This window comes from Mobula hypostoma, chromosome 4 (genome assembly GCF_963921235.1).
Source record: "Mobula hypostoma chromosome 4, sMobHyp1.1, whole genome shotgun sequence".
Classification (NCBI taxonomy): Eukaryota; Metazoa; Chordata; class Chondrichthyes; order Myliobatiformes; family Myliobatidae; genus Mobula; species Mobula hypostoma.
In genome coordinates, this window is record NC_086100.1 from 195,076,548 (window position 1) to 195,098,749 (window position 22,202).

The 22,202-nt window shown below is 41.3% G+C and overlaps 1 protein-coding gene across 1 annotated transcript in view; it reads left to right on the plus strand.

Annotated features, from left to right (window-relative positions):
* The window catches only part of m1ap (meiosis 1 associated protein), a 50,841-nt gene that overhangs the window by 10,450 nt on the left and 18,189 nt on the right, over positions 1 to 22,202 (plus strand). Inside the window, exons 4-6 of the mRNA XM_063047343.1 lie at positions 2,398 to 2,559; positions 18,422 to 18,578; positions 21,842 to 21,983. Coding sequence (XP_062903413.1) covers positions 2,398 to 2,559; positions 18,422 to 18,578; positions 21,842 to 21,983 — 461 coding nt within the window. The remainder of the gene's footprint in view (positions 1 to 2,397; positions 2,560 to 18,421; positions 18,579 to 21,841; positions 21,984 to 22,202) is intronic.

The window sequence follows — 22,202 nt, forward strand, 5'->3', positions numbered from 1 at the left end:
CTTTCTCTGCCTGCTGACTGTGTACTGACAGGAGCTAGATCTAGAGCTTCACAGATTTATTGTGACTTCCTTCTTTTCTTCAGCTATTTGGACAATGCCCAGGATTATAGATGTGTTTTTAACTGTTTTACATTCAAATATACAAACTAGGAGGAAGTAGGCCACTTGCACTCCAGAGCTTGCTCTGTCATTTAATAATTTTGTAACTCATCTGATTGCGACATCAAATCTGCATTCTGACCACGATCGCTTTTCACCATTTTCTCTATCAAGAACCTGACTACATCTCCCTTTAAAGTATTCAAAGACTCTGCTTCAACCACCCTTGACGATTTGGTTCTTTTGGACTTTGGTCTGCTAATCTATAGTCAGAGAGTACTAGCAAAACTTCTAATTAAACCTGCAAAGATGTCAAACCTTGAAGTGGATGGGCTACAGCAGCTGAAGACCATGAACATACACATAGTGACCACTTTATTAGGTAACTAATAAAGAACCACTGAGTGTATATAACAGCTTTTAGAGGTCAACGTTGAATTCAATAGTTTGGTTTATTATTACCACATGTACAAAGATACAGTGAAAAGCTTGTCTTACATACTGTTCCTACAGATCAAATGATTACACAGTGCATTGAGGTAGAGTAAAGTGTAAAAGTGACCAAAAAAGTGCAGTGCAGGTAAACGATAAAGTGCATAATCATAATAAGGTAGATTATGAGTTCAAGAGTCCATCTTATTGTACAGGACATTTGCTCAAGAGTCTAATAAGAGTGAGATAGGTAATTAGTCATTCCTGGTTGCTAGAAGCATTGAATAATAAAAAAGAATTATTATACAGAAGAAGGCCACTCAGCTCATCCTGCCCTCATTGGTCATGAACCTGACCTTTCTGCTCTTGATCCATAGCCCTGTAGGCCTTCAAGTATACATGGACTTTTTAGATATGATAACGTTTTCAGTCTTGTTCTAAAGAAAATAGGTCCTTCATGTTTATGCCTCCTATGGCACTCATAATTTAAGTTAAGTTTTCCCTCACCATCCTCTCTTCTATAGAACACAACCTCAGTCCATCAATGTTCACTTATGGCAATTTTTTCCTAGTCTTGGCAACACGCTGATAAATCTGCTCTACATGTTAGTGATCAAAGACACTCCTTTCCTATAAGTGATTGACCAGAATTTTGAACAAGATTCAATCTGTGGCCTAACAAGCACTGTACAAAATTTTACTATTACTTCCTTGCCCTATATGCTTTGACTAATAAAGAAAGCATGTCATGTATCTTTTCAACTGTCTTATCCATGTCTTGTTCTGTTATTTTTATGCATCTGTGGTTTACATAGGTTATATAGAACGTTACTGCACAGGAAGAGGCCCTTTGGTAAATGATGTCTGTGCCAAACATGATGCCGAATTAAACTGAATCTCTTCTGCCTGCACGGGGTCCATATCCTTCCATTCCCTGCATCACACTAACTACTCTGCACAGATCTACTTCCACCACAACTCCCAACAAACTGTTGCAGGCATCAACCACTGTGTAAAAAAATTTTCTTTACACGCCTTCAAACTTTCCCTCTCCCATCTTTAATGCACGTCTTTAGTATTTGACGTTTCTACCCTGGGGAAGATTCCAACTCTCAAGCGTATGGTGCCCATAATTTTATAAATTCTTATCAAGTCTCTCCTCAGCCTACCCTGTTCCAAAAAACACATCCTAAGTTTATTCAACTTTTCCTCATAGCTCATTTCCCTTAATCTAGACAGATTCCTGGGAAACTATTCTGCACCTTTCCAATCCTCCATATCTTTCCTGTAATGGACGACCAGAATTCCTTTATACCTGTCACTTATTGTTCTGTAGGACTGGTGAGAAAGGGGGAAGAAGCCTGAATAAGAATGTGGGGGGGGGGGTGGAAGAGGAAGAAATACAAGCTAGAAAGTGATAGGTGAAGCCATGTGAGTGGGGAGGTAGGTGAGTGAGAGAGGAGGTAAAGTGAGAAGCTGGGAGGTGATAGGTGGAAAAGGTAAAAGGCTGAAAAAGAAAGAATCTGATGAAGACAAAAGTAGACCATAGGAGAAAGGGTAGGAGGAGGGACATTAGACGAAGGTGATAGGCAGGTGAAGAGAAGAGAAGATGTGAGAGGGGTACCAGAATGGGGAATGGAAAAAGAGAGAAGGGGGAGGAGAGAGAAATTACTGAAAGTAAGAGGAATTATTGTTCATGCCATCAGGTTAAAGACTACAGTCTCTTTGACTTCACCCAATTTGAGTTGATTGGACCAACCCAACCCATGTTTCCCGTTGAATGATACTCTAGACACTTAATGAATTGTGATCATCACTGTTTTTTATATATTTCCCTTACTAATCGACGCCTTTGTTTCTGTGCAGAGTGCTCCATCCTGGGGACAGATATCGACCTGAGGACAATTGAGAATGATGCAGTCAGCTTGGATAGTTTCTTCAAGAGTTGGTTGCACAATCATGAAACAGACAAGGAACATCTCCATTTGTTGCTGACAAATACACGTCTTCCCAGTTCTACAGGAAAAAGTAATCATTATCACTTGGAAAAGAGCTAGTTTGTGGTATCTTGAGCACATTAAGATTAAAAGGGAGGAGGTTAAGATGTTTGAGCAGCATAGTCATAGTCATACTTTATTGATCCCGAGGGAAATTGGTTTTCGTTACAGTTGCACCAACCAAGAATAGAGTATAAATAAAGCAATATAAAACCATAAATAATGAAATAGTAATATATAAATACCAGGAAATAAGTCCAGGACCAGCCTATTGGCTCAGGGTGTCTGACCCTCCAAGGGAGGAGTTGTAAATTTTGATGGCCACAGGCAGGAATGACTTCCTATGATGCTCAGTGTTGCATCTCCGTGGAATGAGCCTCTGGCTGAATGTACTCCTGTGCCCAACCAGTACATTATGTAGTGGATGGGAGACATTGTCCAAGATGGCATGCAACTTGGACAGCATCCTCTTTTCAGACACCACCGTCAGAGAGTCCAGTTCCATCCCGACAACATCACTGGCCTTACGCATAAAGCTGCATAAAACCTCAGGGCTTAATGAGATATATCTCAGGCTGCAAACAGAGGCTAGAAATGAAATTGATGGGACCCTGTCAGACATACTTAAATCTTTGTTGGCATCAGGTGAGGTGCCAGATGATTCTTTATTTAAGAAGGGCAGCAGGGACACGCCAGCTAATTACGCCAATGGGCCTCATGTCAATGGGAAAATTATTAGAAAAATCCTTGAGGGTCAGGATTATTCTACACTTGGAAAAGCAGGGACTGATGAAGGATAGTCAGCAAGGACTTATTACTGGGAGATATCTGGCTTATTTGTTTGAGATTTTTGAACAGGTACCCGAATGATATGAACAGTGTAATTCATGTTGTTTACATCGATTTTAATAAAGCCTTCCATAAAGCCTACATGGAAGGCAAGTCCAATTAGCTAGTGCTCTTGGGATCCAGTGCAAGTTGATAAATTGGATCCAAAATTGTCTTGATTATATGAAAACAGAGCGATGGTGGAAGGTTGCTATTATGTTTGAAGTCTGTGAACAGCAGCGTACTTCAAGAAGCACTGTTGGGACCCTTGGTGTTTGTTATAAACATTAATGATTTCGATGTGAATTGAGCAAGTATGATTACTAAGTCTACAGATGACATGAAAACTGGTAGTGTTGATAGTGAGGTATCGGAATAGTAATAATCAACTAATGAATTGGCAATGGCAGATGGAATTTAATCCTGATAAGTGTGAGATGTGCACTGTATTTCAGAGTGAGTTGTGTATTTTGGAAGTGATCTAATAAGGATAGGACAGTTACCGTGAACATTGTGCCTTTAGGAATTATTGAGATATTGGTGTCCAATATCTCTGAAATTGACTGCATAGGTGGATGGAGTTGTGAGGAAAGCACATGGGATACTTGCCTTTAGCAGTCACCACAGAGAACATCAGCGTAGAGAGGTCTTGGGAGAACTTTATAAAGTATTTGGTCGGGTATAGCTGGAATATTGTGTGTCGTTCTAGTCAGCACATTGTAGGAAGGTGTTAATTATAATAGTGAAAGTGCAGAAGAGATTCACCAAGATCTTGCCTGTGATGAAATGTTTGAGGTATGTGGTAGACATAGGGTGGGTTTGTTTTCCTTGGAGCAAAGGAGGGAGACTGAGGGGTGACAAATTTATGAGAGGTATAGATCGTGAGAACTTTTTCCCTGTGAAGAGGTTTACAATGAGGAGTAAGAGGTTTAGGGTGGGCTGAGGAAGAATATTTTCACCAGGGTCTGGTTGTAGTCTGGAATGCCTTCAAAGGTAGTGGGAGGCAGATTCTCAGAGCATTTCAGGAGCATCTGGATGAACGCTTGAATCACCAAACCAAATCAAACAATGGACCAATTCTCACTCAGCACACAGAAGTTGCAGAAGAATTTTTCTAGAATTTACCTCAGCATCTCTAGGCAAGGGAGAGGAGATGTTGACAGGAATTGTTATTACTCCTAAACATTATCAGAGAAACCATAATTATGTAGTTGTCTTTAGAGGTGTTTTGTGTTAGATAGCATGTTGAACACACCCAAAATTGATGGTAACTATTTGGGTTTGGTTCATGAATTTCATTTAGTTGAGAAGATCATGGATCTGTATTCAGACATAAGTCAAGGACATAAAAGGATGAAATGAAGATGAAAACAAATAGCATTCATTGAATCTTAGTTATGTTATTTTTAAAGTGAAGAGCAATCTCGTTTCAGTATGCAGTGACTTTACATAATTTAAACTTTGTTCAGCAGACAATTTTAGAAATTGTGTACGGTTCAAAATATACTAGCTATAAAATTTCCACCTTTCACACTGAATGCATATCTAACAAGAAAAGAATTAATGCCTATTGTAACTGTCTTCAGTACAAGAAACTCCTTATTAACTGTGGAGCTCCACAGAAAGATCTCAACAGGTGACTATTAATCTAATAAACTGTAGCTGTATTCAAAGCCAGAGAGTACAACAGCACATTATCTAGTGACTATTAATCTAATAAACTGCTGTTGTATTCAAAGCTAGAGGGTACAATAGCACATTACCTAATTTGTTGTAAGCACAGGGGTACACAACATGTCTAAACCATCTAACTAGCTCAAAGCAAACTTCCAGGTGTTGCTTTCATAGGTTTGCAATCATTAAAATAAAATCATTGTAAAGGGAAACTTGCTTACACCATGACTTCATATGAATAGGATGGTGCTGATTACCCTGATATCCCTAACCTTTAAAGCTAATTGTCCAACCAGGCAGAACCAATTAGTACAAAAATATTAATGCTATTCTTAACACCTGTGGTGAAAGACTGGGATGCTGTAGCTATATGTGGGATTAGAATAATAAATATAATTGATGTCAATTAAGTTTTATTTTAATCTTATACCTTTTCAATAGCTATTAAAAATAAATAGGACCCTGTCACAAACATGAGAAAATCTGCAAATGCTGGAAATCAAAAGCAACACATATAAAATGGTAAAGGAACTCAGCAGGTCAGGTAGCATCTATGGAAAAGAGCAAACATTTGATGTTTCAGGCCAAGACCCTTCATCAGGACCTACTGAAAGAAGGGTCACAGCCTGAAATGTCGACTGTTTACTCTTTTCCATAGATGCTGCCTGGCCTGCTGGGTTCCTCCAGCATTTTGTGTGCAGGAGTAGGCCATTCGGCCCTTCGAGCCTGCACCGCCATTCAGTATGATCATGGCTGATCATCCAACTCAGAACCCTGTACCAGCCTTCCCTCCATGCCCCCTGATCCCTATAGTCAATGAACTGGCCTCAACTGTTTCCTGTGGCAGAGAATTCCACAGATTCACCCCTCTCCGTGTGAAGAAGTTTTTCCTAATCTCGGTCCTAAAAGGCTTCCCTTTTATCCTCACTCTGTGACCACTCGTTCTGGACTTCCCCAACATCAGGAACAATCTTCCTGCATCTAGCCTGTCCAATCCCTTTAGGATTTTATACATTTCAATAAGCTCCCCCCTCAATCCTCTAAATTCCAACGAATATCAGCCTAGTCGATCCAGTCTTTCATCATATGAAAGTCCTGCCATCCCAGGAATAATTTGGTGAACCTTCTTTGTACTTCCTCTATGGCAAGGATGTCTTTCCTCAGATTAGGGGACCAAAACTGCACACAATACTCCAGCTGTGGTCTCACCAAGGCCTTGTACAACTGCAGTAGTACCTCCCTGCTCCTGTACTCGAATCCTGTTGCTATGAATGCCAGCATACCATTCGCCTTTTTCACCGCTTGCTGTACCTGCATGCCCACTTTCAATGACTGGTGTATAATGACACCCAGGTCTCGTTGCACCTCCCCTTTTCCCAATTGGCCACCATTCAGATAATAATCTGTTTTCCTGTTTTTGCCACCAAAGTGGATAACCTCACATTTATCCACATTAAATTGCATCTGCCATGAATTTGCCCACTCAGCTAACCTATCCAAGTCACCCTGCATCCTCTTAGCAACCTCCTCACAGCTAACACTGCCGCCCAGCTTCGTGTCATCTGCAAACTTGGAGATGCTGCATTTAATTCCCTTGTCTAAATCATTAATATATATTGTAAACAACTGGGGTCCCAGCACTGAGCCTTGCGGTACCCCACTAGTCACTGCCTGCCATTCTGAAAAGGTCCCGTTTATTCCCACTCTTTGCTTCCTGTCTGCCAACCAATTCTCTATCCACGTCAATACCTTACCCCCAATACCATGTGCTTTAAGTTTGCACACTAATCTCCCGTGTGGGACCTTGTCAAAAGCCTTTTGAAAATCCAAATATACCCCATCCACTGGTTCTCCCCTATCCACTCTACTAGTTACATCCTCAAAAATTCTATGAGATTCGTCAGACATGATTTTCCTTTCACAAATCCATGCTGACTTTGTCCAATGATTTCACCGCTTTCCAAATGTGCTGTTATCACATCTTTGATAACTGACTCTAGCATTTTCCCCACCACCGACGTTAGGCTAACCAGTCTATAATTCCCTGGTTTCTCTCTCCCTTTTTTAAAAAGTGGGGTTACATTAGCCACCCTCCAATCCTCAGGAACTAGCCCAGAATCTAAAGAGTTTTGAAAAATTATCACTAATGCATCCACTATTTCTTAGGCTACTTCCTTAAGCACTCTGGGATGCAGACCATCTGGCCCTGGGGATTTATCTGCCTTTAATCCCTTCAATTTACCTAACACCACTTCCCTACTAACATGCATTTCCCTCAGTTCCTCCATCTCACTGGACCCTCTGTCCCCTACTATTTCCAGAAGATTATTTATGTCCTCCTTAGTGAAGACAGAACCAAAGTAATTATTCAACTGGTCTGCCATGTCCTTGCTCCCCATAATCAATTCACCTGTTTCTGTCCGTAGGGAACCTACATTTGTCTTAACCAATCTTTTCCTTTTCACATATCTATAAAAGCTTTCACAGTCAGTTTTTATGTTCCCTGCCAGTTTTCTCTCATAATCTTTTTTCCTTTTCCTAATTAAGCCCTTTGTCCTCCTCCACTGGACTCTGAATTTCTCCCACTCCTCAGGTGAGCCACTTTCTCTGGCTAATTTGTATGCTTCTTCTTTGGAATTGATACTATCCCTAATCTCCCTTGTCAGCCACGGGTGCACTACCTTCCCTGATTTATTCTTTTCCCAAACTGGGATGAACAATTGTTGTAGTTCATCCATGCAACCTTTAAATGCTTGCCATTGCATATCCACCGTCAACCCTTTAAGTATCATTTGCCAGTCTATCTTAGCTAATTCACGTCTCATACCTTCAAAGTTACCCTTCTTTAAGTTCTGAACCTTTGTTTCTGAATTAACTATGTCACTCTCCATCTTAATGAAGAATTCCACCATATTATGGTCACTCTTACCCAAGGGGCCTCTCACGACAAGATTGCTAATTAACCCTTCCTCATTGCTCAATACCCAGTCTAGAATAGCCTGCTCTCTCGTTGGTTCCTCGACATGTTGGTTCAAAAAACCATCCCGCATACATTCCAAGAAATCCTCTTCCTCAGCACCCTTACCAATTTGGTTCACCCAATCTATATGTAGATAGAAGTCACCCATTATAACTGCTGTTCCTTTATTGCACGCATTTCTAATTTCCTGTTTAATACCATCCCCAACCTCACTACTACTGTTAGGTGGCCTGTACACAACTCCCACCAACGTTTTCTGCCCCTTAGTGTTATGCAGCTCTACCCATATCAATTCCACATCCTCCTGGCTAATGTCCTTCCTTTCTATTGCATTAATCTCCTCTCTAACCAGCAATGCTACCCCACCTCCTTTTCTTTCAAGTCTATCCCTCCTTAATATTGAATATCCCTGAATGTTGAGCTCCCATCCTTGGTCACCCTGCAGCCATGTCTCTGTGATCCCAACTATATCATATTCCTTAATAACAAGCTGCACTTTTAATTCATCCACCTTGTTACGAATGCTCCTTGCATTGACACACAAAGCCTTCAGGCTCGCTTTTACAACACTCTTAGCCCTTATACAATTATGTTGAAAAGTGGCCCTTTTTGATTTTTGCCCTGGATTTGCCAGCCTGCCACTTTTACTTTTCATCTTACTACTTTTTGCTTCTACCCTCATTTTACACCCCTCTGTCTCTCTGCACTTGTTCCCATCCCCCTGTTGTGAACTAACCTCGTTTCTCCTAGTTTTTTTAATTTGATTCCCACCCCCCAACCATTCTATTCACCTCAGTAGCCCTCACAAATCTCCCTGCCAGGATATTGGTCCCCCTAGGATTCAAGTGTAACCCGTCCTTTTTGTACAGGTCACACCTGCGCCAAAAGAGGTCCCAATGATCCAAAAACTTGAACCCCTGCATTAAATAGGACCCTGTAGCTCTTTATTATTTTGCTATTTGTCTGATCCTCTGCATATGCAGCTAGTTTTAGTGCAGAGGTATCCAACAATTTACCGCAACTAGTTCTTAGAAGCTCTTGAAAATTGGAAGAACTTTTGGGGTCAGAATTAAACTGTTCCATTCACACTGTTCATTTAAGGAATAAGCACACTGCAACACAATACAGTCTTACTGCCACCCAGTGGACAATTAATGATAGGTCACTAGTTAACGACTGTATATGAAAATGAAAGCATTTCCAGATTAGGAGACATAGAGGTAAATTGCGATATTAGTCTTACAACAGTATCATATCTTTCCAAGGTGCTCATTATATTCAAGAAACACCAGCATACTGATAATCTAATGGTTGATATAGGAAGTGAAAGAAAGGGTATTTTTACTGGACTGCTATACTTGAGGAAAACATGGAGATAAATATAAAATTAAGCCAAGGAGGCACCTGGAAGTCAATGGAGCTCAGCATGAACGGAGCTACTACCATTAGGTAGAAGGTACAAGAGCCGCAAGACTCACACCACTAGGTTCAAGAACAGTTGCTATCCCTCAACCGTCAGGCTCTTTAACAAAAGGGGATAACTGCACTCACTAGCCCATCAATTCAGATATTCCCTCAACCAATGATCTCACTTTAAAGACGCTTTACCTCATTATATCATGTTCTCATTATTTATTGATATTTGTTTATATTTGCATTTGCGCAGTTTGTCCTCTTCTGCACTCTGGTTGGCCTTTCATTGATCCTGTTATGGTTACTATTCCATAGATTTGCTGAATACATCCACAGGAAAATGAATCTCAAGGTTGTATATGGTGACATTTATGTACTTTGATAATAAATTTACTTTGAAGTTTGATGAACTTGAGATGAGGGTCTTAGTACACACAGGAAGAACCACTCTTCAGAGCTTTCGCTGAAGTTGTAATAGAGATGAATGGACTGTCATGGGCATGAGGATCCCAGGTAACTGCATTTGGCATTTTATATGTTGCTCTGGATTTGTAGAACCCGCAGAATCGCTTGTGTTCATGGCAGTTAATTTTTTTATGCACCAAAGTACATGAGGCCAAACTGGGAGAAATCTGAAGATATCTACAATGGTGCTAGAAAGTTTGTGAATGCTGTAAAATTTTTTCTATTTCTTCATAATTATGACCTAAAATATGATCAGATCTTCACATAAATCCTAAAGCTAGATAAAGAGACCCAAATTAAATAAATAACACAAAAAACATGATACTTGCTCATTTATTTATTGAGAAAAATGGTCCAATATTACATGTATGTAAAGTCAATTCAATGTATTTGTTGGAAAACGTATGTGAACCTTTGCTTTCGGTAACTGGTATGACCCCCCATATACAGCAATAAGTTCAACCAAATGTTTCCAGTGACTATTGATCAGTCCTACACATCGGCTTGGAGGAATTTTAGGCCATTCCTCCATAGAAAACTGCTTCAACTCTGAGATGTTGGCTTCCTTGCATGAACTGCTTGCTTCAGGTCCTTCCACAACATTTCTATGGCATTTAGGATTAAGGTCAGGACTTTGACTCAGCCATTCCAAAACACAAATTTTCTTCTTTTGAAGCCATTCTGTTGTTGATTTACTCTTGTCTTTTGGATCATTGTCTTTTTGCATTATCCAACTTCTACTAAGCTACCCTGACATTTTCCTGTAAAATGTCTTGATACCATTTTGAATTCATTGTGCCCTCAATGATTGCAAGCTGTCCAGGCTCTGAGGCAGCAAAGTAGCCCCATATCATGATGCTCCATCCACCATACTTCACAGTTGGGTTTGAGGTTTTGGTGCTGGTATGCAGTGCCCTTTTTCCTCCAAACATAGCAATGTGCATTTCTGCCAAAGAGTTCAACTTTTGTCTTATCTATCCACAGAACATTGTCCCAGAAGTGTTGTAGAACATCCAAGTGGTCTTTTGCAAACTTGAAGTGTGCAGCAATGTTCTTTTTAAGAGAGCAGTGGTTTCCTCCATGGTACCCGTCCATGAACGCCATTCTTGTTCCTTGCTTTTCTTACGGTGGATACATGAACAGAGACTTTATCAAGTTAAAGAGATTTCTGCAGGTCTTTTGCTGTTACCCTTGGATTATTTCTCACCTCTTCAGCATTGCACCTTGTGCTGTTGTTGTGATCTTTGCAGGATGCTGACTCCTAGGGAGAGGAGCAACAGTACTGAGTTTCCTCCATTTGTAGACAATTTCTCTTACTGTGGATTGATGAACACTCAGTTCTTTAAAACTGCTTTTGTAGCCTTTTCCAGCTTTATGTACCTCAACAGTTCTTTTTCTAAGATCCTTTGAAAGTTGTTTTGATCGAGGCATAGTGTACATAAACAGATTTTTCTTAAGAAGAGCAGGCAGTAACCTGACTTTTTTATAGGGCAACCCACACCCCCAATCTCATCTCATTGACTGGAACACCTGACTCCAAATAGCTTTTGTAGAAGGTGTTACCCCAGCAGTTCACATGCTTTTTCCAAATACATGTAATATTGCATCATTTTTCTCAATAAATAAGTGAACAAATATAAAGTTTTCTGTGGTATTTAATTGGGTTCTCTTTATCTAGTTTTAAGACGTGTGAAGATCTGTTCACATTTTAGGTCATATTTATACAGAAGTTGAGCAAATTTTACAGGGTTCACAAATTTTCTAGCACCACTTTAGTTATTTATGAGAGTTGAATCAGATGGCTTTGATGTTGTTGATCTGTTCATATTAAGTTGGTGGACATCTAGGCTCAGTCAGGTGTTAATTTTAGGGTGAGAGTTGGGCAGTGTGTGCATCAGTAATAGAGAAAAAACTCCCTCGAGGGACACCAGTGGTTACAGTGCAAAAGTGGAATGAAATGCCATTTATGATTGGAACCAGAATATAGCCCCATCCAGCTGGACAGGACAGATATCAGAGGAAAATTTCTTGACGAAGGATACTAAAAATGAAGGATAGATTATACCTTTGTAAGATTTAATTTGTGATATTGGTACTCTTTTACTGTACCCAACAGGGTATATATGTGACAGGAAGAATTCAAAAACTTATAGCTAAATTTACTTGAGTCCCCAATATTACACTGAGTATCCACTGAGTATACTGAGGTTCAGTATATCCTTCCGAAAACTGTGCTGCCCAAAGTACAAAATTCAATTCAAAGTTCAAGGTATATTTATTATCAAAGTACATATATGTAAACATACATAACCCTGAGATTCATTTTCTTGTGGGCAATCACAGTAAGTATAAGAAACACAATAGAATCACCTTTACACAACTATAGCATGAATTCAGCATTGTGGATGAGAAACCCATCAATGTTTTCGGTCAGTGACCCTTCCTTGGAATTGGGGAGAGAGTGAAGAGTGTAAAGTTTTCAAATAAAAACTGGTGGAGGAGTAAGCTGTAAGACAAAAGCCTATATGAAGATGGTTTGGTTTGGTTTCGTTTGGTTTATTATTATTGTCACATAGAATACGAAGCTTTCTGTTTGCGTGCCATCCATAGAAATCATTTCATGCTTAAGTACATTGAGCTAGTAAAAAGAAAAACAGAATGCATAATATACTTTTACAGTTACAGAGAAAGTGCAATGCAAGTATACAAAGTGCAAGGGCCACAACAAGGCCAAGAAGGGAAATGTCAGAAATGGGTGATGGGAATGCGAGGCAAGATCGAAACTGGCAGCAAAAGCGATGGACTTTGCAAGTTCTGTATCCCTGCAGAATGCAGCACCTTAACTGTTGTCCCACTCCTAATCTGATCTTTCTGCTTGCAGCCTCCTCCACTGCTTCTTCTGACGAGCTCTTCCAGGCATTTAGCAACCCTCTGGAAGGAACATTGAATTCTCCAGTTTCACATAGGTTGTTCTTTCACCATTTCTCATCTTGTTTATGCTCCTTTTTCATCCCATTTCTTTAAGATGTCTTGCTATCAGTCACTGCATATGCTCTCTATCACCTGATCTGTCTTAACCTCTCTCCAGTGCAGGCTTTTGTCTTTAGTCCCATATTCCCCCTTCTCATTTCTCAGCTCTGCTTTGAAAACTAAACTCTTCACTACAAACCCTCACTTGCGCTCCTCTCCCCTGTTCACAGGAAGGGTTATTGACCAGAACATTGACAAGTTTCTCTTTCTACAGATGCTGCTTGACTACTTGAGTTCTTCCAGCAGAGCTCAAAAATAGTGAGGTAGTGTACATGGGTTTGTTGACTATTCAGAAATCTGATGGTGGAGGGGATGAAGCTGTTTCTAAAACATTGAGTGTGTGTCTTCAGGCTCCTGTACCTCCTGTATGGAACTGGAGGAGGTGGCAGAGGTACTTAATGAATACTTTGCTTCAGTATTCACTACGGAAAAGGACCTTGGCAATTGTAGGGATGACTTACAGTGGACTGAAAAGCTTGAGCATATATACATTAAGAAAGAGGATGTCCTGGAGCTTTTGGAAAGCATCAAGTTGGATAAGTCACTGGGACCGGACCAGATATACCCCAGGCTACTGTGGGAGGCGAGGGAGGAGATTGCTGAGCCTCTGGCAATGATCTTTGCATCATTAATGGGGACGGGAATGGTTCCGGAGGATTGGAAGGTTGCAGATGTTGTTCCCTTATTCAAGAAAGGGAGTAGAGATAGCCCAGCAAATTATAGACTAGTGAGTCTTATTTCAGGGGTTGGTATGTTAAACCATAAGACAAAGGAGCAGAAGCTGGCCATTCGGCCCATTGAGTCTGCTCTGCCGTTTATCATGAGCTGATCCATTCTCCCATTTAGTCCCACTCCCCTGCCTTCTCACCATAACCTTTGATGCCCTGGCTACTCAGATACCTATCAATCTCTGCCTTAAATACACGCAATGACTTGGCCTCCACTGCCGTCCGTGGCAACAAATTCCACAGATTCATCACCCTCTGGCTAAAAAAGTTTCTTCGCATCTCTGTTCTGAATGGGCGCCCTTCAATCGTTAAGTCATGCCCTCTCGTACTAGACTCCCCCACCATAGGAAACAATTTTGCCACATCCACTCTGTCCATGCCTTTCAATATTCAAAATGTTTCTATGAGGTCCTCCCTCATTCTTCTAAACTCCAAGGAACACAGTTTAAGAGTGGACAAACGTTCCTCATATGTTAACCCTCTCATTCCCAGAATCATTCTAGTAAATCTTCTCTGTATCCTCTCCAACGTCAGCACATCCTTTCTTAAATAAGGAGACCAAAACTGCCCACAGTACTCCAAGTGAGGTCTCACCAGCACCTTATAGAGCCTCAACATCACATCCCTGCTCCTATACTCTAATCCTCTAGAAATGAATGCCAACATTGCGTTCGCCTTCTTCACCACCGACACAACCTGGAGGTTAACTTTAAGTGTATCCTGCACGAGGGCTCCCAAGTCCCATTGCATCTCAGAACTTTGAATTCTCTCCCCATTTAAATAATAGTCTGCCCATTTATTTCTTCTGCCAAAGTGCATAACCATACACTTTCCAACATTATATTTCATTTGCCACTTCTTTGCCCATTCTTCTAATCTAACCAAGTCTCTCTGCAGACTCTCTGTTTCCTCAGCACTACCGGCCCCTCCACCTATCTTCGTATCATCAGCAAACTAAGCCACAAAGCCATCTATTCCATAATCCAAATCATTGATATACAATGTAAAAAGAAGCGGCCCCAACACGGACCCCTGTGGAACACCACTGGTAACCACAGCCAACTAGAATAGGATCCCTTTATTCCCACTCTCTGTTTCCTGCCATGTTGATGGAGAAGATCCTGAGAGGCAGGATTTATGAACATTTGGAGAGGCAGTTGTAGAATACACCTTCTGGTGCTACTTGGACACATCTTCAGTGATGAACCCGGGGTCATAGGGTGTTTCGGGTCTTTAATCATCAGACAACCTCAACTGGGCGACCCAGCCGGGGGTGATCAGCCCCCGACTTGTGTCCAAGTGGCGCACTAACCCACGCCACCATGAGGCCTTTTCAGCAGCCTCCAGAATGTTCTTGCATTGCAGTCCTTTAACTCCAAGGAGTTTTAGAGTCCGCTGTAATGAATGACCAGCAAAGCCCCGGCACCCAACTTCGACTGGCTCACAGCGAGCTCTCCAGCCATCGCTCCAGCATTCTGCAACAAGATCTATGTATCTAGCCCTCTTGCGCTCGTTGGTCTCTTCAATCTGGTCTTCCCAGGGGACAGTAAGTTCCAGCGGGACCACTTGCTTAGTAGACTCTGATATTAACACCATGTCCGGGCGGAGTGGAGTGGCTGCGATATTCTCTGGAAACTTGAGCTGCCTCCCCAGGTCGACTTGGAGCTGCCAGTCTCGTGCAGCGGCAAGAAGCCCTCCCGAGGAGCTAGGCCGATGTTGAGCCTTCTCCCCGCTCTAATAAGGGTGAGGGACTGTTTAGGAGTGTGCTGATTTTTGCTGTCTTGAATCGCTGTGCTGAGTGCGTCCGCCATAGACCTTAGGACTTGGTCATGGCGCCAGCGGTATCGCCCTTCCCTCAACGCCTTCAGGCAGCAACTTAGGATATGCTCCAATAAGAGCATGACTGTGGCATTATGGGTCAGAACCAACATGGAAGCAGGGAAAGACACATGGCCCTAAAATAACCTCATTCTGCATGTGATCCAAGAGGCGCAGATGGTAATTGTTTTTATTTGTTTTATATTGTATATAATGTCATTGATGTGCCTTTACATGGACAGTGTGATACGTTTTTAGTGATTTTATTTGATTTCAGCACACTTCTGTTGTGCCGATGTGTTTTGGGCCTGTTTATCGGCGGACACTAGCTTGAGAGACTTTAAAAGACTGGGAGATGTATGTTTCAAACCTTTTATGTCTTTTATTTTCTTGTAGTTTTCACGGTGTCTGCTGAAGAAAGAGAGAGAGAGATAAAAATAAATCTTCAAGGACATCTGTATGATGCGTGGCCATTATTTCATTGGACCAGTGTAGTTAAAGGATGGGTTAGTAAATTTGCTGATGACACAAAAGTTGGGGGTGTTGTGGATAGTGTGGAGGGCTGTCAGAGGTTACAGTGGGACACTGATAGGATGCAAAACTGGGCTGAGAAGTGGAAGATGGAGTTCAACCCAGATAATGGTGAGGTGGTTCATTTTGGTAGGTCAAATATGATGGCAGAATATAGTATTAATGGTAAGACTCTTGGCAGGTGTGAAGGATCAGAGGGATCTTGGGGTCTGAGTCCATAGGACACTTAAAGCTGCTGCGCAGGTTGACTGTGTGGTTAAGAAGGCATACGGTGTATTGACCTTCATCAACCGTGGGATTGAGTTCAAGAGCCGAGAGGTAATGTTACAGTTATATAGGACCCTGGTCAGACCCCACTTGGAGTACTGTGCTCAGTTCTGGTCGCCTCACTACAGGAAAGATGTGGAAACTATAGAAAAGGAGCAGAGGAGATTTACAAGAATGTTGAGTGAACTCGGCCTTTTCACTTTGGAGCGACGGAGGATGAGAGGTGACCTGATAGAAGTGTACAAGATCATGAGAGGCATTGATCGTGTGTATAGTCAGAGGCTTTTCCCAGGGCCGAAATGGCTAACACAAGAGGACACAGTTTTAAGGTGCTTGGGAGTAGGTACAGAGGAGATGTCAGAGGTAAGTTTTTTACGCAGAGAGTGGTGAGTGCGTGGGATGGGCTGCTGGTGACGGTGGTGGAGGTAGATACAATAGGGTCTTTTAAGAGACTCTTGGATAAGTACATGGAGCTTAGAAAAATAGAGGGCATGAGTAACCCTAGGTAATTTTGGCACAGCATTGTGTGTCGAAGGGCCTGTATTGTGCTGTAGGTTTTCTATGTTTCCTTCTGATGGTAGTAATGAGAAGAAGGCATGTCCTGGGTGTCCTTAATGATTGATTCTGCCTTTTTGAGACATTGCTTTTTGAAGCTGTCCTCGATGGCGGGGGTAGGGGGAGGTGTTGAAAATGGTGGTCTAAGTCTACAACCCTCTGCAGCTTTTTCCAATCCTGTGCAGTGGTGCTTCCATAGTTAGTGATGCAATCCATTAGAATGCCCTCCATGGTACATTTGTAGAAATTTGCTAGTCTGTGGTGACGTACCAAATTTCCTCAAACTCCGAATAAAATATAGCCACTGGCGTGCCTTCTTTGTAATTGCATCAATATGTTGGGTCCAGGATAGATCTCAGAGATGCTGACACCCAAGAACTTGAAACTGCTCACCCTTTCTGCTTCTGAACCTTCAATAAGGACTGGTGTGGGCTCCCTCAACTTCCCCTTCCTGTCCACGATCAACACCTTGGTCTTACTGATGTTAAGTTTCAGGTTATTTCAGATTTAATCATCTGCAGTTTAAGTATTTTCCATTATAGATTGATCTCCTTTGTGATAAGTTTGCCTTGAAAAGCTAGCATTCGATGTTTTTGAATCCATTGTATTAACTTAAAATATATGAATAGAGGAGCCGAGTTGACGACATTACTGAACCTGTTCGATTTAAGATATTGGTCTAGCCTTGTTTTGTTCTGTTTGCTTTTTTTTTGGGTTTAGTATTTAGTTCTTTTTTTTGTTTTTTGGGAGGGTGGTTTCTTTGTATTTTTTTTCTTTTTGTTTCTTTTTTTCTATGGTTAATTATATCGTGAGTTTGGAAGTCTACTATACCTCTGTTATCTGAAATTTTTTCTGTATGTGTTCATCAACAATAAGATTATTCCATTCTCTTTGTATCAACATTGTTATTTTGTTTATAATCCTGGAAAAATTAATAAAAAGATTTAAAAAGAAAGAAAGAAAAGCTAGCATTCTAAAAACATTTAAATCCAAGATACTTGGACTTCATTTTCAAAGTGGGTATGATGGAATAGCAGAGCAGTTGCATTAGAGACACTTAAGGGACTCTCAGGTAGGCACATGGATGAAAGAAAAATGGAGGGCTATGTGGGAGGGAAGTACAGTATAGATCGATCGTAGAGTAGATCGAAAGGTTAGCACAACATCGAGGCCTGTACTGTGCTGCAGTGTTCTATATCTTGCTTTCTATATGTTTGCTTTGCATTTTGACTGTGAGCATATCAGAATTATTCAGATTAAGCATAATAAGACCATAGGATATAGGAGCAGAATTAGGCTATTTGACCCATTGAGTTTGCTCCGCCATTCAATCATGGCTGATCTTTTTTTCTATCTCCTCCTCAACCCCATTTTCCGGTCTTCTCCCCATAACCTCTGATGCTGTGTCCAATCAAGAACCTATCAATCTCTGCCTTAAATACACCCAACAACCTGGCCTCCACAGCTGCACGTGGCAACAAATTCCTCAAATTCTCTTAACTGTTGCGAGGCTGCTGGCCCCGTGTTTTTAGAAAGTATCATAAATTGATCTAATATAAAAATAACATGGTCTAATGTGATTTATCCTTTTCCCTCAAATACAGCTTGCCTGAAATGTGATGTTCAGGAGCGACTCATCAGTCCTGCCCTTCTTCCTGGACCAATTGACTTCACTGAGAAAACTGAGAGTTTCAAAGACTTCCAAAAGATTAACAGAGTAACAAATTCAGGAGCCTTGCAGTACAAACTCCAAGTTATAAAGTACGCAGTTGTTTGAACTTAGCACTAACTTGTTAGCTGTTAAGTTTAGTCTATGGCCTTGGCCCTTCTTTTCTCGAGGTAAAACGCTTTGAAGGATTTACCAGGACGGTGGATGAGGAGAGTGCATCTGAAATATTCAACATGATTTTCAGGAAGGTCTTTGACTAAATCCCAAAAGCCAGCTAGACAAAACAGAAGATCAACAAGAGCCCGTGGTATCCAAGAGAGAGTGATAAAATGGCTACAGAGTTGGGTCAGCGACACAAAGTAAAGGATAATGGTTGATGATGCTTTTGTGATTGGAAGGATGTCACCAATCCCCTGCTCTTGGTAGTATATGTCGTATATATAAATTTAAATTTAGGACTGTGATAAAGAAGATTACAGATGATTCCCCCAGTAGGAGGAGACTGAACAAAAACACAGACAATGTGAACAGTTGACAGAAAAAAGCCAGTTGGAATTTCACCCAGAGAGGTGTGAGGTAATACATTTTGGGAGGCACAGCATCCGAATGGAAGGATGTCCCTTTAGAACAGAAATAAGGAGGAATTTCTTTATCCAGAGTGTGGTGAATCTGTGGAATTAATTGCCGCAGACAGCTGTGGAAGTCAAGTCACTGGGTATATTTAAATTGGAGGTTGATAGGTTCTTATTTAATAAGGGCATCAAAGGGAGAAGGCAGGAGAATGGGGTTGAGAGGGATAATAATAGCCAAGATGGAATGGTACAGCAGACTTGATGTGCCAAAAATTCTCTTAGATTTTATGGTCTTAGGGGAAAAAAACCAAAGAAATATACAATAAATGCAAGAATATTGAATAGTGTGGAAAAAGTTTGGAGATTATATCCACAGGCCCTTAAACACAGTGGAGTAGGTAAGTAAGGTATTTAGAATGCAAACAAGATGGTTTCCTTTTTTACCAGAAGAAAAGAATATAAGAACAGGGAGGTTGTGCTGGAATAGTGTTCAATACTATTAAGCTTTGGTTTGACTATTTTATTTCAGCATATTACACAAAAGATGTGATTGTTTTGGAGAGGGTGGAAAGGAGATTTACAAAGATATTCACATGATTAGAAAATTGTGGCTGTGAGGAAGTTTGGATAAGCTAAGGCAGATTCCTTTCGAACATAAGAAGCAGAGGGAATCCTAGTCAAGTTGCAAAAAATTGTTAGAGTCCTGGGATGAGGAAATTTATAAAAATATTTCTTTTAATAGAACAGTCTAAAACTAAGGGGTATGGATTTAAAGTAATTGATATAAGGATCAGAAAGGAAATTAGGAAAATACTTTTACTCAGAGGGGAGTCTGGAACTCAGTGCCTGAAGGTATGATAAAGGCAGAAAATCTTACCACATTTAAGCAGTCCTTCAATATGTTCTTCAAAAGATGTGATCTGCAAGGCAACTAACAGAGAGCTGAAAAGTGCCGTAAGTTGGCTAACTTTATTTTGATTGGCAAAGACAATGATCTCTTGTGTTGTAAATAGTCGTATGAGCGGCTGGTGCACAACACGTCTTAGTTGTGCGACCACTGACGCCGGGTAGACAACCTCTGAAGAGTATTGATAAGGGATGGGGTAACCCTTCTTGTAAAGGCACTGCCCAGAAGAAGGCAATGGCAGCTGTGTACATACATCTATTGATGCTTCTGGACACATCTTCAGTGATGTTCCTGGAATCATCGGGTGTTTCGGGTCTTTCAACATCATACAACCTCCTCCAGGTGACCCAGCCGGGATCAGACCCCAGCTTGTGTCCAGATGGCTAGCTACTTATGACTCCATGGCTCCTCTCTTTTGAGCCACAGCCATCTTGAGGCCCTGTCTGCCGCATCGGTGGTACTGCGGATGGCTCTCCTCTTCCTCTCTCCCTCGATGCCCAAAATGCTGAAGGCTCTAACTAAAGAACGGGCTACGAATCCCCTACAACCAACCTCCACTGGGAGACACCTCGATCTCCATCCAGCCTGCTGACAGTTGCTGACCAGTCCTGCGTACTTGGAGTGCTTCCTTTCAAAGGCCTCCTCCAAGCTATCTTCCCATGGGATTGTCAGCTCCAGCAGCACCACTTGCTTATTAGACTCAGACACTAGGACAATGTCTGGTCGCAGGGTGGTGGCTGCAATATGGTTGGGGAACTTCAGCTGCCCTCGAGGTCCACCAACAGCTGCCAGTCCCTACTTCAAACTACTGCTGCAGAAAAATTTGACAAGAACAATCATAGTCATGAAAGACCATGATCATTCTTGTCATACGACATGGCACGTAACATTCCTCTCTCCGCACTAGCTTCATCTGCCTATTTTTTTATCTGCTTCCACAAATTACCAATAAGCTTCAGTTTCATATCTCCCCCTGACCCACCTGGATCCATCTGCCCATAACCCCACCTCACCTGGTTCTGCTTATCATCCACCAGTCTTTTTTATCTTTCCCTCCATAAAAAAAAAGGGCCCAAAGGATCATTGGGGACCCGAGTCACCCCAACCGCAATCTATTCCAGCTGCTACCATCCGGGAAACGGTACCGCAGCATAAAAGCCAGGACCAATAGACTCCGGGACAGCTTCTTCCACCAGGCCATCAGACTGATTAGCTCATGCTAATTTGAGTGTATTTCTATGTTATATTGACTGTTCTGTTTATTATAAATTACTATGATTGCACATTGCACATTTAGACAGCGAAGTAATGTAAAAATTTTTACTCCTCATGTATGTGAAGGATGTAAGAAATAAAGTCAATTTAATTCAACACTGGCTACCATCCCTGACACACATTTAGCTCTGATGCAGTCATGACATGAAATGCCAACAACCTCTGCATCCACAGATGCTGCTTAACCCGTGAGTTTCTCCAAATTCTAGCACCTGCTGTCTCTTGTGCCACCGTGTTTCTAGTGTTGTCCCTTTTTGAGAAATAGGACATAGAGACCAATGCTGATTTAGAAAAAGAAAACTCTTAACAATATTCTGAACACTCACACATAAAGTCATCCATAATGTTAAGCACATGGCCAGCAAGGTGTACACTGATATTCAGGGTACATTTCCACTTCAGAAATATGCACCACTCGTTCCATTATCAGGAAAGGAAAATGCATTTATTCTCTTTTCACAATTCTTTCAAGGTACTTATGAGTCTATGAACAACTCTCATTGCAAGTTTTCAAAGACAGTGTTATGATAATGAATGCAAAAATTCTTTTAGATTAATTTTGCTCGATTCCTAGATCTTTCATAAATTCATTCCCTTCCAGAGCTCTGAAATCAGATGGTGTCTGTGAATCTATACTCTACGGACTCCCACTTATCATCAGACCCACAAACTGCTGGAAGCTAGACTGGGATGAGTTGGAAACAAACCACCAAAACTTCCATGCGCTCTGTCACACCTTGAAGGTAGGAATAAGGATCAGAAAACATTGTCACTTGTTATCAATGGAGAATAAGCTCAATTAGCAACAGAAATATCATCATCATCATCATCAGGTGCCATGCCCAGTTTGAGCTTTGACTGCCATGGCCCACAGACTCCTGTTTCCGGTCAAGTGGATTAATTCATTGGTATTCATTTCCAATTCTCTGGCTGCTGTCTCCATCATCATTTGTCTTTGCCTT